The following is a 15,178-nucleotide window of genomic DNA, read 5'->3' as shown; positions in this document are numbered from 1 at the left end:
AACCATGTTCAGCATGACCTAAACTCACCAGATTCAGAATCTTCCACTTTTATATCTTTAAAGAACACTGGCCTAGAGTAGGCTATACTGTGATTAACTAATCATTTTTAGCATGTAAAATGAAATCATCTCCAGATTTACTTATAGTTCTAACCAGCTTCCTGCAGTGCCTATACGTTACCCACTCAATTTATATGTTTTCATACTTTGGTTTCCCAGATACTATTCACATTTTGCTTGTGTGAAGTATTTTATTGCAAGAATGTACTGCTACCAATGTACAATACGACTATACTTATCATAAGGCCACCTAATGTGGCTTTACATTTCTCACCAAAAGAGTTTTCGTATATTCTCTGTGTGCTGTCAGTGTGGTCCCTGGAGGCTTAGTGATAGAGTAAAAATGTAGTAAGCTTTTATACATGGATGACAATCATGGTTTCTCAGAAGGAAGGATGGCAGGCATCCAGACATCTTGATGGGAGTGAGCAGCAAGAACTGACGTGATTCTCTAAATTCTCTTTGGGGATTCTAGTGTCCAGAGCAAGATGACTTTGGAAGTACCACTTCATCCTGGGTGACCTCTCACACTGGTAAAACATCTTCATATCTGCCAGGAAAGCAGGAAATTAAAGATGCATGCCAGTGCATTCCAAACAAGGTATGTTAGCTTTCCTATGTGCCCTCTGAAAGGTCACTCCGCACAGTGGACTGGACTCCTTGGCTGCAGCCTGTGGTACACAGAAGGTGCCTTGTGCCCAATCAAATGTCAAATACAATACAGTCACAGACAAGGGCCAGAGGAAGGAAATAAAAGATTGCAGTTTTGGATTTTTATTTTTCTTTCAATGCATTAAAGTAATTAATAGAAAGGTGAAGAGAAGAACTAATGTATGACCGGGAAGTGATGCGTACATAACGTGTTAGGAATGGGCTGCAGCTCAGGAAGTATTGAGTTCTCAGTGTGTGCTAAGGACAGGCTGCAGTTTGGAAAGTCAGTGCTGATGAAAAGTGTCCAGCCTTCAACAAAGACACTGCAAAAAAAAAAAAAAAAAACAAAAACAAAAAAAAACCAGTGCGAGTATTCCTCCTTTGCGGCCTGATGACTCAATTTGCACAGTGTCTGCAAATTTTCATCACCTGCCTCTTTCCTATTGATTGTCTCTGTGTGGTGTGTCCAATTAATGAGATTCATCTGAAACTATGTGGTTCCTTGATCGGTGATGCTGTGCCCATGGACCTCTAGGAATATATTTTTTTATGTTCATAGCAGTCATGAAGTCTATTCTAAAAACAGTTAGGGAGATAAAATATGAGAGGCAAATAGAATAGGCAGCAGGTAGGTATGCAGATAGATGATAGATAGATGGATGAGAGATGATGTATAGTAGATAGATAGATAGATAGATAGATAGAGGATAGATGATAACAAGAGAGGATAAATGATATATACATGGTAAATAAATTGATAGATGATAGAAGATAGACAATAAATCGATAGAGATAGATAGATAGATGACAGAAATAGACAGATAGATAGGAATACATAGATGATAGAAGATAGATAGATAGACAGATAGATAGATAGATAGATAGATAGAGGATAGATGATAACAAGAGAGGATAAATGATATATACATGGTAAATAAATTGATAGATGATAGAAGATAGACAATAAATCGATAGAGATAGATAGATAGATAGATGACAGAAATAGACAGATAGATAGGAATACATAGATGATAGAAGATAGATAGATAGATAGATAGATAGATAGATAGATAGATAGATGACAGAAATAGACATAATAGATAGATAGGAATACATAGATGATAGAAGATAGATAGATAGATAGATAGATAGATAGATAGATAATAGATAATACATGACAGAGAGAGGATAGATGATAGATACATGTTGTGTTAAATAAATTGATAGATGATAGAAGATAATAGACAATAGATAATAGATGATATATGCATAGATGATGGAAATAGATGATAGATATAGAAACAGACAATAGATAGATATATAGATAGATGATACATGCATAGATGATGAATAAATAGATGACTGATAGATGATAGATAGATGATAGATAGATAGATAGATAGATAGATAGATGACTTTGGAGCAATGAAATAGAATGATTTTGACACAGGCATTCATTTTTTTCCCTCAGGAGGAAGCAGGAAATCTGGGATCTTTTGGATATAAAGGCGACAAAGGCGAGCCGGTAATGTGCACATCATTTGTACTGTTGGGATGAAGAGGTTTCCTCAAAAGTGACTTTAAAAGATTTGTCCACTTCCTGTTTATGATAAATGCATTTTAAAATGGCTCTCAAAAACTGTTGAGATGAAGAGCTCTGTAAACTAGTGTCACACCAGCCATCTGACTGAGTCCATGGTGTTAGGAAATTCTGAGATATCTAGAAGAGCCAGTCTTTGTACCTGTAAGTTCCAAACAACACTATAAAGCAGGCATATGCCCCTGTGGCTTCCTGGCTTTCTTCATCACCCACTTCTCCAGATACCTAAGACACATATTTCCCTTATCTGCTGATATGTCTCCACTGAGCAGGATTTTAGTGACCAAATTTTGCTCTGTCAGAGTCATATTGCTGCATGTTTGAGACGGAATAAAGAATAGGATAAATTGTTCGTTTCCTGAGATATCACTCTTAAAGAGAGAGAGATATAGTATAGCTATAGTATAGCTGTGAGAATTGCAAGGGCCCTGAGAAAACAATCCAGGCAGACCAAGAAGAACTGACTGTGAAGATGTGTGCTCTTAACGCTAAGTGTGCGACACAGGCCATAACCCATGCATCAAGATTTGACTACCCTTTGACTAAGTCCTAATTTGGCTGTAATATTTTCTAGTCTTTTGAATATGTCTTTCACCTAATCAAATTATGGACCTAATATAATGAAAGCCGCACCAATTGCTGGAGCCACAGTAATTAGAAAAAAGCACAAGGCCTGTCCTCATTGGGTGTATAATCTTATGATGATGTGAGTTACCACAGAAATGACCACAGTAGAAAGGGACTAAGAGGAATTAGTAAAGAGGTCGAATGTTAGAAATTAATAAAACATAAGGTCCATAAAATATTTTACCCAAAGACTTACCTTAGAGTTGCAATATGTTATAAGATTCCCATCGATATGTTGCTTTAAACCATTTAGTTTTGTTAGGAAATAACCATATATAAAATTCATAGTGACAAGAAATTTTAGTGTCATGTCAAAGCAATCAGTGTATAATTCATTAGTAATCTACCACACAAAATAAATTAGTACTCTTCCTTCAGAAGAGTTTGTCTATGTATAGACTCAAAATCTGTGAATTTGATTAAGCCAGGACAGCTACTGCTGTGTAAAAATGGCCTCAGGTGACCATGACCATGAACACAGTCAACTTTTCAGAAACGTGTAATCAACATGAACATGTGGTTTCATCTTAAGTAGTGGTGACATTTTAATATGCAAAAATGTAGGCTTCTTTTGGTGTTTGATTCTGGTATAAAAATTTCATAGTTATAACAGGTGCCCAGACTAACTGCATTTTGAAATCATCAAATAATACTATAAGATTGGGCAGATTAAATACTACTACTATTGTGAACTGACCAGTGTTGCAGAGTCACCCAGGGACTCTGCTATCCTAGAGGTTTGCTTTTTGATCTTTAAATCCAAGAAAGAACATTCATGGAGTTATCATGGAGTGTTGGAATGAGTACCACCTTGGTGCCAGAAGTCTTAGGAGAGAATATCTCTTAGTGGCTTTGATTCCTCAATAATGTCCAATCATTGGTTGACCATGAAGAAAGACAACACTGTAACAATTACAAGTCACTTACATCATAGACATTCAATGGATGTATGTTTTCCTCTTCTTTCTATTCACTGGGGTTGAAGAAGAGGTGGAACCCAGCCCTTTCAGGGTTTTATGTTCTTACTTACATGACTTGATTAGACACAAATCTTCAGTTATGAGGCAATGTCTAGCAATTTTCAATGGATTGAGAGGTTCAGTGCACAAAAGTTTGGAGTTAATGTATGTCCTTTGATAAATCACAATAGTTGCATGAAGTTTCAACCTTCAAATGTATGAATATTGAACTCTATGTTTTGTTTCCAAGATTATCTGGCATTTTCTCAATAGTGGTTACTAGTTTATGAGTGCTTCTTTGCATTTTAATTAGACCATAATGGATTCGAATTTGTGAACATTAGACAAGGAGATCAGAAACCATCTGGACATACTTACAATTTACATTTTCTTACAAACTATTAGATATAGTTTAGTAGTCTTTGGTAAATTTGAGGTTTTGAAACAATGAGAACAAATTTGAGGAAATGACTTCAGAACCCCATTTCCTATTACTTGGCAGGGCAATGTTCCTATGGATGTGATTTGAAGGGTCCTTACTGTAATGTCACAACCTAATAAAGGCAGATTCTCATTCTTATTTATGGAAAGCTATTAGTAGTGAAATAACAAGTCTGAATAATCTGTGAATTTGATTAAATCTGGTCTCACCTGGCCCGAGGTCTTCTAATGACTCCGTGTCTCCCTGAAGACATCTCCTACCCTCTCACATATATGACGAGGCATCACGTAGCTTTGTATGGTTGCCGCTAAAACCTTGATGGCTTTCTTATTAAGCATGCAGAACAATGAGTTGTCTGTGACATTTTTACTCAGGTCCCGCATTACTGCTCATTTTGGCCCCTCATGGCCCACCCTCCCCCACCACTGCTTCTCTCCTTTCCCAAAGAACCCCCTTTAAAAAAACTCCTAAACGTTAATATTCTTGAACCTACATGTGAATTGAGCAATTTGGGAGATTAATTTTCCAGTTTGCTTTTGTATCATTCCACATTTCCACCTAATTTCCCCCAAATTTGCTGTCCATGAAAAAATTGTCTAGCAAATAATGTTGGCATGAAATTGTAGTGTACATTAATAAAAAAATCTCAAGTGATAGAGCCAAGCTCTGGTGATCAAACCACTCATTTAAAAAGTATCATTATATTCCACTCTTCCAAGGGTAAATTTGTTGGACTATCTATTCAATAATGTGGGCAGCATGAGAAAAATTCAAAGCATAAACATTGGTGCCCACTTAACTCACTTGAGAAATGCTCTCTCTTTGATGTTAACAATTAATGTACCTTTTATGAATGTCTAATGAATAATTAAGGTCTTCTAGTGAATAGATGGTGGTAAAGTTGAATTTGGCACCCCTGGTGTACCTGGAGAAAAGATATGCTGACTGGTGATTTGAGTAACCTTAGTGCCTGTTTTATATAAAGCTGAGTCAGGCAGGATGGGGAAAACGCAGAACTTTTATTTCTTGGGGATCAGTGCACTGTGGCCCAATGATAGGGCTGCCAAAGATACCCACCATAAGGTTTTGTAAATGAACTTCCAGAGAAATACAAACTCGCTTGTTCTTTTGTTGCTCAAGGCTACCTTTGAGCTACACAAACAGGCTAAGGAACTGTGGCAGAGGCTACAGGGCCAGCAACACCCAAATATGAACTGTACGGCTCCTTGGAAAGAATGTTTTCCTTAGGAACATGAAAAAATAGTCTTTTTAGCAACTGGGCCCCTTATATCATCAGTTTTATGGCTGATACAGTATAACATTTTGATTTTATTTAATAATATTATAATTTATATAGAATTACATAAATGTATATATAACTTACCTAAATCTACATAAAGGAAATACTTTATCATAATAGTTCTATTTCAGACTACATTTTATAGCACTGTGTAAGATATACAACTTACGATACAAGAACTATATTTAGGTCTATCAATAAGACAATCCAATTTAGTATCTAGATAATAAAGTGGCTAGCTTTATTTCAGATTTCTCTTCTAATGCCGTAAGGGCTATCATAAGCAATTACTTCCCTCACTGGAGGTTAATTCTGAAATTCACTGTATTACCTGGACCTAGCACAGTGGTGTTCACCAGCAACACCAGCCCTCAAGAGGCTGATGGAGGAGAAAGGTGAAATTCTAAGCCGGCCCGGGCTATGTTACAACACCCCATCTCCAAACACTAGGAAAAACTGGCTCATTTTTCATGCAATCCTTATAAAATTTAACATTTGAATCTTAAATAATTTATTTTCATTATGTATGTAAGACTAAAATTAGTTAGTTGTCACATGTTGGTGCTAAAGAAAGTCTTTCTTTAGGAAAGTAAGCTTTTGGCGAGCAGTTGAGTCCATCCCACCTTGCTATCTTGAAGGCTATGATCCTGTGGTATTACTTATATGATGCGGCCACAGGATTAACTGAGGCTGCATTGGTAGATCAGCAGCCAGACAGCGTTTTTCGTTAATGTGTTTTGTCCTTGTGATTGCTGTTTGGTTTTTTGGTGACACTGGCTGTCAAACCCAAGGTCTTGTGCATTCTCGACAATGTTCGACCACTGAGTTCTACTTGCAGACTTTGAGACCAGTGTTTCTTTTATCCCCATCCAGTTATTTATTTATTTAGTCATTCATTCACTTTACATCCTGATCACAGCCCCCCACATCTTCTCCCAGGCTCCCCTTCAGATAGCCCCTTCCCTCATCTCCCATTCCCTTCCCCTCTGAGAAGAGGGAGGTCCCCCCCCATTACCACCCCCATCCTGGTACTCAAGTCACTGCAGGACTAGGAACATTCTCTCCCACTGAGGCCAGACAAGCCACCACAGTTGGGGAACAGGATCCACAGGCGGGCAACAGAGTCAGCGACAGCCCCCTCTCCAGTTGTCGGGGGCAGGGGGGACCTGCATAAAGACCAAGCTGCACTTCTGTTACATGTGTGCAGTGTATGGGGTGGTGGTGGCTAGCACCAGCTCATGTGTGCTTATTGGTTGTTTGTTTGTTTGTTTGTTTGTTTGGTTGGTTGGTTGGTTGTGTTACAAGAAAAAAAATCAGATTCCTAAAAAGGAAGGAACATATGGGGCAAGTTGATAATGCATTAGAGCAATTATCATGGCACAGAGATGACTATTACTGAGTCTCTGTCTTTCTATCTTGTTTCTTTCCCTAGAGCATGCTCTTGGAGGCAGGAGTACAACTTCAATAAAGGGCAGAGGGATAGGGCAACTGCTTATAACCTAGTTGAACCAAGTCTTTCTTAGAACTGGGAGTCTGAAAACTTGGCCAAAACGCAGTGGTTAGGGGAGTCCCAGACAATCAGTTAATGAGTATCCAGGTCTGCTTGAGGCAAGTGTTCTGAGAATTTGAAAAGCTAATATAAATGTGTTCAAAACCTGGGCAAAACTGTCCATCAAATACTCCGCTAGATACCTCAAGCAGTTTAATTTCGCATCCAGGTTACTTCAGTTCCCCCTAAGAGTCTCACAGGCTATAGGTTGGTTCACCTTCTAGCAGAGCTAAATATGGCATCAGCTTATATTGCCTTCTCTGTAGCCAGGTTCAGGTAGCTTCAGAGACTCCACATAGTGGCTACCATCACTGTAGTACTTAAAGAAAGACTCGTCTTTGACCCCATCCTCTTCCAAGGGTCTGTATCACTGCAGGTGCCATCTTTACTCCTAACTTCTCATTAATTAGCTGTGAAAAAGATTTAAGGCTCACACATGGATAAGAGCCACCACTCCCAGGGTGGTGTTCTCACTTTTATAATCCAAGGTTTATCGCTTATTTAAAATCATGCTAGTGAGCATGCGCAAAGTAAAATTAACAAGAACGTCCCTGTTACTTTATTTGGTGATATATATTACAAAGTATTTCACTCTAAGGAAGAAAGATCAATCTTTTAAATTTCAAAAATTGAAATTACATTGTAATTAGTATTTAGATAGAATATTTGTCTTGTTTGTAATAAAAATACCTTATCTGGTTTTTGGTGTTTTGGTTGTGAACTTAGCCTTTCCTTAATGGCTGAGTCATCTCTCCAGCCCTAATTTTTATAAATACATTTCTAAAGAAAATCATTTGTTCACGTATCTTATGTGATTATGGTTATGATTAGATATGATATGATTACGATTAGAGTCACATATGTTCCAGCTCAATTTCCCACATTTTCATCTGGTACCTGTTCTTATTCCAATAATTTATACTTTTTATTCAGTTTACATCCCAATCACAGTCCTCCCCCTCCTCTCTTCCCAGCCCCACCCTTACAAAACCTTCTCCCCATGGCCACCCATCCTTCTCCTCAGAGAAGGATGAGCCCCCTCGGGTACCACCCCACCCTGGGACGTCCCAGCAGGACTAGGCACATCCTCTCCCACTGAGCTCCAACTATATGGTTCAGGTAGGGGAAAGCAGGTTCAATGTCAGGGAACACAGAGAGAGACCGTTCTGCTCTGCTTGTCAATCCCACATGAAGAACGATCCTCACATTTGCTATAAATGTATATGGATATCTTACCTTGTGAACATAAGGATGCTTTCCATGTCACCTAAAAAACGTCACTGTGCTTAACTAAGTTACACTACACGCCTCGCCTCCACACATATGATTTGTTGAAATATCTTGGAGCAAGTTTGCAGGCAACATGTCACAGAACATACACCTCTGGCACATTATTCTCAAATGGAGTATTTTTATATTTAAGCCAGAAACTGATTTATGGTCACAGAGTGAGATATATTTTGAGCAGTTAATAAGTAGGATTTGCATGCTGGTTTCAATTTATATTTCCACACAATATGATACCGTAATGAATCAAATTATTTGCGTGCAAACTTTATCTTTCTAAAATAGACTTGCACTTTGAAGTTCAGTGAAACAGCAGTAATTGTTTTTAAGTGAAGACTCTAAATAGAGTAGTAGTTTTGCACGGTCGCACTTTTCTTTGGAGACAGGAGCAAAATAATTTACCATGTAGCGCTCTTTTGTGACATGTACTCTTAGAGAATGGAGTCATTCGAACTTTAAAGATAAGGAATTACAGCAACTAATTATATTCTCTTACAAATTATCCCATCAGCCAGTGCAGATCAAGAGATACCTGTTTGCTTCTGGTAAACTTACACGGGTAGTAAAAAGCTGCTGCTAATAAATTCAATAAGTGGAATGGATTAGTTTCCAGGAGAAATGAATGCTTTGATGCATAAAATCACATACATACACATACGACCACACACATGCACATTCCCTCATACACTTGCACATAACCTCTCCCCCCCACCCCCCACCCCCACATCATGTGAATGTCCTGCAAATTCAGCTCTGGAGCCATACTTGTTCTATCTGCTGCATGTTTCATTCAAAAATTTGCCTTATGTCCCCACTTCTCTGATGTGCCAGTGTCAGGTGCATTGTTTGGGGGAGATGTATATACTGTTTAGAAATATTATTTTCTGATAATGTCTATTTTAAATATGCAATCATAAAAATATTACCAAAGTAGAGCCTACATCGTGCTAAAGTAATATTTACTTGCCGAATGACTAATTTATTTCCTAAGGAGAACCTCCCGCTTTATGAGACAGGGTGTCACCTTGTAGCCCCGACTGGCATGGAACTCGCTAATAGATTAGACTGGCCTCAAATTCAGGGATTCTCTTGTCTCTGTCAGTTGGGTGCTGGTGTTAAAGGTGTGTGCCACCACCCCAGTCAGGAGGAAGCTTATTAAACTACCTTTGTTCCTTATGGAGTAGGTAGAAAGCGAATACCAGTCCTCAGGAATGTACCTGACAATAAGCAAGTAGAATTACCTGCCTAGATCAGGGTTCTAGGACAAAAATCCTTCTCCGTTATCACATGGGAATTATACTGGACCCACGTTAGCTTGATCTTAGTGACGAAATGAGAGGTTCATGAAAGAGTCAGCTTAATGGCTAGCATAAATGTTTAATAACTAGAAGATGCATTCTAAACACAGAGATTGGTGATGTTCTTGATCGGAGCTCTGGCTTACTGTGAGACTAAATCATCACTCACTGGAGGGGATTTATTTTATTCAAAATTTATTTAGCAGGAAATGTTAAAGTAAAACTCAAATATTTTCTGAGTCTTTGACTTCTTTAAAAACAACAACAACAACAACAACAACAACAAAATTAATGTTCCTAGATCAATGAATCCATTCCGAAGAATTACACGCAGTACCACAAACTAGTATCATGTTGATAAAAACAGCCACTTACGCAATTAATATCATGTGCTAAGCACTGCCAAGATCCTCCTCCTCTATACCACTAATTCAATACTTACCAACCTTTTAGTTCAGATCTGTTTTTATTATTTTTGGATTAAGGACCTAATATATAAAGACAATTAAAACGTCCCTAAGCTTCATATCCAGAGAGGAGTGGAGTCAGGAGTGAAGCCCTGCCCGCGTGAACTCCCTGTTCATGAGACTTCCTGCAGTTTCATCCTGGGGATGCTGCCAAGTACCCTGTTCCCCTTTCACACTCAGTTAGAATTAAATCGCAAATCCATTTTCCTTGCAGCTTAGGGAGCGGATTGTGAAGTTTGCTCTCTGGATTCTGCTGTTTCTCGTCTTTAAGTCTGTGAACCCCTTTAACATAAGATCTTCTAACTCCAACACACATAGAGGACTGAATCTGTCTCTGAAGAATTACTGCAAGCTACTTCATTCACCAAATGAGAGGATTCTATAGCTTTACCTCCAGAAATAAGAACACTGAAAATATGATGGTTTACATTTTGTCCATTTTTTCAAATTCGAAATTAGATTTCGAATATTCTCAGAGTGTCACAGAGGCGATTCCAGAGATCTGTAGTCTGCCCTTGATGGACTGTAGCCCACTCATGGCTGCCCTCCAGGTTAACCTGAGTGCCCAAAATAGGACAGTCTACCTTTACGTCTGCTACCAAACATGATTTGATTCATGCGCACACATCTCTATAAATACTCCCAGAGATAATAGCATTAAACTTAGTACCCTGACATTGTTAAAGTAACCCTTAATGGTATCAACACAGTGGGGCGGTTGCTAACTTGCCTGTCATAAGAAAAGAGTTAGAGTGCCCTCAGAATAAGGCAACCTGAAGATAATGGGTCTTGTCTCCATAAACTCTGAGCTCCCGTGCATTGTACTGGATGTGCAGAAACAAGACTTATTTATCCCTCACTGTCTTTGCATTTCTTTTTCTTCTGGGGAATGAAGTGATGGGGTTTGAATCTTGATTTTTTTTCCTTTAAAAAGGCATTTGTGAGAATGCTACAGCTCCAGGAAATAAAGGCAGATGTTGTTTCACCCTATGTACGTGCAGACGAGTCCTGTAGCTGTCGTGAATCCTAATGAATTCTGTTCTAGCCTGGTCCAGATGTGGCGTTAATGCCTCAGAGACTAGGAAACTTATAGGCGTTTAGTGGAAATAATTTTTGTTTAAGTCGTTTGGCTTCCTCTGTGCACTTCTAGTTTTACCTAATTTTTCCATGGACAGTCAGAATTAAGCTCATTTCCATAGTTTCTCCCCAAGTTAAGAAAAAAACAGCTTAATATGTATTTGCACATAACAATTTATTATTGGAACTGAAACCACTAAATGAGAACATATAACTTCATCCAACAGTAGGAATTTTATTTATTACATTTAATAGTATAATTACATTTCTTCCTTCCTTCCCTCCCTCCAAGCCCTCTCACATGACCCTCCTTACTCTCTTTAAATTCACGGTCTCCCTTTTATTGTCATTGCCTGTATATATGTGTATTCATATACCAATATATTCATAAATATGACCCTCTCAGTCTTTGTAATGTTACTTACACTCATGTTTCCAGGGTTCACTATTTGTGATAACCAATTTGGGTATCCTTCCTCAGGGAAGACGATTTCTCCTGCTCTCAGCATCCCCAGTTGCTTGCCGTTCTTTCTGTAGGGTTGAGGGCTCATGTACTTTTCCCTGTTCACTTTGTCATGTCTGTTGTTCTCATCCTTGTTCAGCTCCTGTTGGAACATTTTCTTAAGGCTGATAAAATATATGTGAAATTTATGTTAACAAAAACGACCAAAGTTTGCCCTTGTGTTGATACTGCCAATTATAAATGTGCTCTGTAAGAGCAAGACAATGAAATCTCAATGTTTTATTTTACATTTCCATTAAACTAATAATAGTTTGCAGTGTTATCAATTACCTATAGAATCAACTTGTATTTCACCAAAAAAAAAGGAATCATCTGTATGCCTGTATGTTTTTAAAAAATATTTTATGATGAAGGTCTCATGAAATCTTTTAATAAGCAATATTCAGAGAAAAACAACCACAAAAAATATAGTTTCAATACTCTACTTTCTAGTTTCACTGACTAACATCCCAAGGCGAACATGAATTCTCTGTGGAAAACTCTGGCTCGATGTGGAGTGTCTTGACATTGCCAGATCAGTCGGTGTCTGCTGATATAATACAGCCTTCAAGTAAGCAGAAACATAGGAAGCACAGAGGTAACAGAGGGACAGGAAAAAAACCTGGTCATTCTGCAGCTGACTCTCTTTCTCAATGGTTTCTTATTCCCTCCTAATGCCTTCCACTCACATCCCAAGTAGAGCAGTTGGCAGCCAGCACAGCAGATGGATGACAAGCTGAGCACATACAGCGTATCTGGCACCCAGGCACTTGACTTTTATTTACCAAACAGTTAGGCAGATCTCAGGAACCCAGTCTGCTAACACCCCTATTTGGTTCAGTGTGCAATCAGTATCTAGCACATAAATATTAAAATATCACATGAAGAAAGATCCCGCACTGATTCTTTGCATAGCTCAGTGGCTAATTATCTTATTCTTGGTATGTAGATTGCTAACCTACTGAACAGTGGATCTGAAAAAGATAACTGCTATAGTTTAAGACATCTGTGACTGTGGATAGTAGTCTCCCTGAAGTGGCTCCATCAGAAGCATCTTTCAGCCAGCCAAGTCAGAGTCAGTTGTACTAGGTAATGGGTAAAGCCATCAAGTAAAAGTGAGAGATTAAAGATGAGTTCAGATGATTGATATCTTGATCCCTTACCATCATCATTACAGACTACTACATTCAAAATTCAGGCGGGTTTTTATGAAGCCTTCTGGTCTATCAAGCAAAACCGGAAGTGCTTCCGGTCTCCTAAGTTAGTGTTTTGTTTACAGCGCCAATTTCGTGTGTCTATTTGCTTGGGCGCTCCTGGAACAGAAGGAACCATTGTCTCTGGTATCTCAGTGATGCCTGTTCTTGGACCAACAGAGGACACCCAGGTTGATAGACTCTTCAGAAGTTCAGACTGAACTGCGCAGAACTCAAGGAAACCCCAAAGTATGGGGGAGGGCAATAAAAGAGAACTGTTAAACATCTATGTTGAGGGAAGAGTGAGAAAGATACATTAGTAAGAACTCCCTAGGTTTTATGCAAAGCAGACTTCAGGGAAGTAGTGGGGAGGAGTATCTCTACCAAATGAAGCTTACAAGTGTTACTTCCCAAGATGAAATGTAATCGGGACGGTGTGTACAGCTCCAGAACTTGCTTCCCATTTCCCCATCACCTGCTCTCCCTGCCCTCTTAAGCAAGCCTTACTGCATGGCTGAAGCTAAGTTAACCGATGGCTTTAGCACAGCTAGGCTCCAGTGGAGGTAACTGATACGGAGTCACGCTATCAATTACTCATCACGAGGAATACTCTAAACAGGAAATGGTTTGCAGCGACTGGTATCTTACTGTCCTCAATTAGGAGCTGACTGATGGCACTGTGCTCTATATCTTAAGTCATCTTTCACTCGGTGGAGTGCTTGCTGCGGGTGTCAGGAACCACAGGTATCAGATCCCTCAAACAGATGATTCATAGTAAACATCTTGATTTCCCTACTATGGTATTGAAATTTCAAAATTATTTAGACTGTCTTTAACCTACTCTGACAATATAATAAGGGCAAACCTTTCCTTCTGACAGAGCCACTTTCAGAAGATCATATCAATTTCATAAGATCCCAGAATTTTATCAGGTCCTACAAAAGTGGCTAAGTTCCCCTAACTTCTTCACTAGGTATGCAAGGAAACTTTCACCACCCCTCCAAATAATTCCTGAATTATTTTTCTCAAAGCTCAATATAACTTTCATTTGTCTAATTTGGAGAAGAGTTGGAGCTTGATTTTTTTTTCTTTGACAGAAAATACTAGTAGTGCTTGGTTACATACTCAGTATATGAGAATTTACATATTTTCAGAAGCAACATACATTAATAGAAAAACAACTTTAGCATCCCAAACAACATGATGTGTGTGTGTGTGTGTGTGTGTGTGTGTGTGGGTGTGTGCGCACACAAGCACGTGATGCTCCATTTTTGTTTTGTTTGAGAAGATTTCTGACAAAATACACTGAGTTTTGAAAGCCACATTTTAAGAGACACAGTGACTAGCCAGTGTATACCCAGAAAGTAGGATCGTATACTCAGAGACTCTAAACTGTAGATAACAGTTTAGTGAATGGAAGCCTTGAGAGCGACCCAAGTGGATGTCATGTTTAAGATCTAGAAGAAAATTTTCTCCTTTAATTTAAGACATCAGAAGTAAGGCTAGTGGGAAGTGATTTGGGTTCAGAAAGCTTTAATTCAGTAAACATACATGTACATTTCTTTTTTCTTTTTTACTTGTGCTCACAATGTGAATCAGACAGAAAAATTAATTAGAAGCTTAAAATAGTATTTGGTGGCAGTGGTGAATATAAGACTATATAGCTTATGTATTATTTAATTAGGGAAGTGAGTGTGTGAGTGGTGCTCATGGGGAGGTCACTGAACAACTTTGGGACCCAATTCTTTTCTCCTACCATACATGTTCCAGGAATTAAAAGTTTTGTAATAGAAAGAATATCCCCAAAAACAAGTTTTGAAAGGTATGATTTGTTTGAAACTACTGATCATAAATTTTTCCAATTATGAACTAAAATCTTGCTTGAAAGATAAAAGAGAAGCATCTTATGCTTTGTTTGGACTACACTGGGGGGAAAGGAAGCAGGAACTTAGAAAAAAACACACACACACAGAAATGCACACACACACACACACACACACACACACACACACACACACACAAAACATAAAACAGATAAGTGCCCTTTCAGTGGTGTTGGGGAAGTACTGATTTTGTAGGTAGGACTAGGTTTACCCCGACTGCCAGCATTTCTTTGGGCTCTGCTCCTATATTTCAGAGTAAGCCCTAAAGTGACTGATGTTACCA

The 15,178-nt window shown here is 38.5% G+C and overlaps 1 protein-coding gene across 4 annotated transcripts in view; it reads left to right on the top strand.

Annotated features, from left to right (window-relative positions):
• Col19a1 (collagen type XIX alpha 1 chain) overlaps nt 1–15,178 on the top strand; it is a 348,475-nt gene that overhangs the window by 69,545 nt on the left and 263,752 nt on the right. For all 4 annotated transcript variants that reach the window (XM_087567043.1, XM_087567044.1, XM_087567042.1 and 1 more), the window contains 2 exon segments: nt 536–661; nt 2,183–2,236. In XM_087567043.1, the coding sequence (XP_087423169.1) occupies nt 536–661; nt 2,183–2,236 (180 nt within the window).

This window comes from Rattus norvegicus, chromosome 9 (assembly GCF_021556685.1).
Source record: "Rattus norvegicus strain SHRSP/BbbUtx chromosome 9, alternate assembly SHRSP_T2T, whole genome shotgun sequence".
NCBI lineage: Eukaryota > Metazoa > Chordata > Mammalia > Rodentia > Muridae > Rattus > Rattus norvegicus.
The sequence above is the reverse complement of the archived record's forward strand: the minus strand, read 5'-3'. Positions and strand labels throughout refer to the sequence as shown.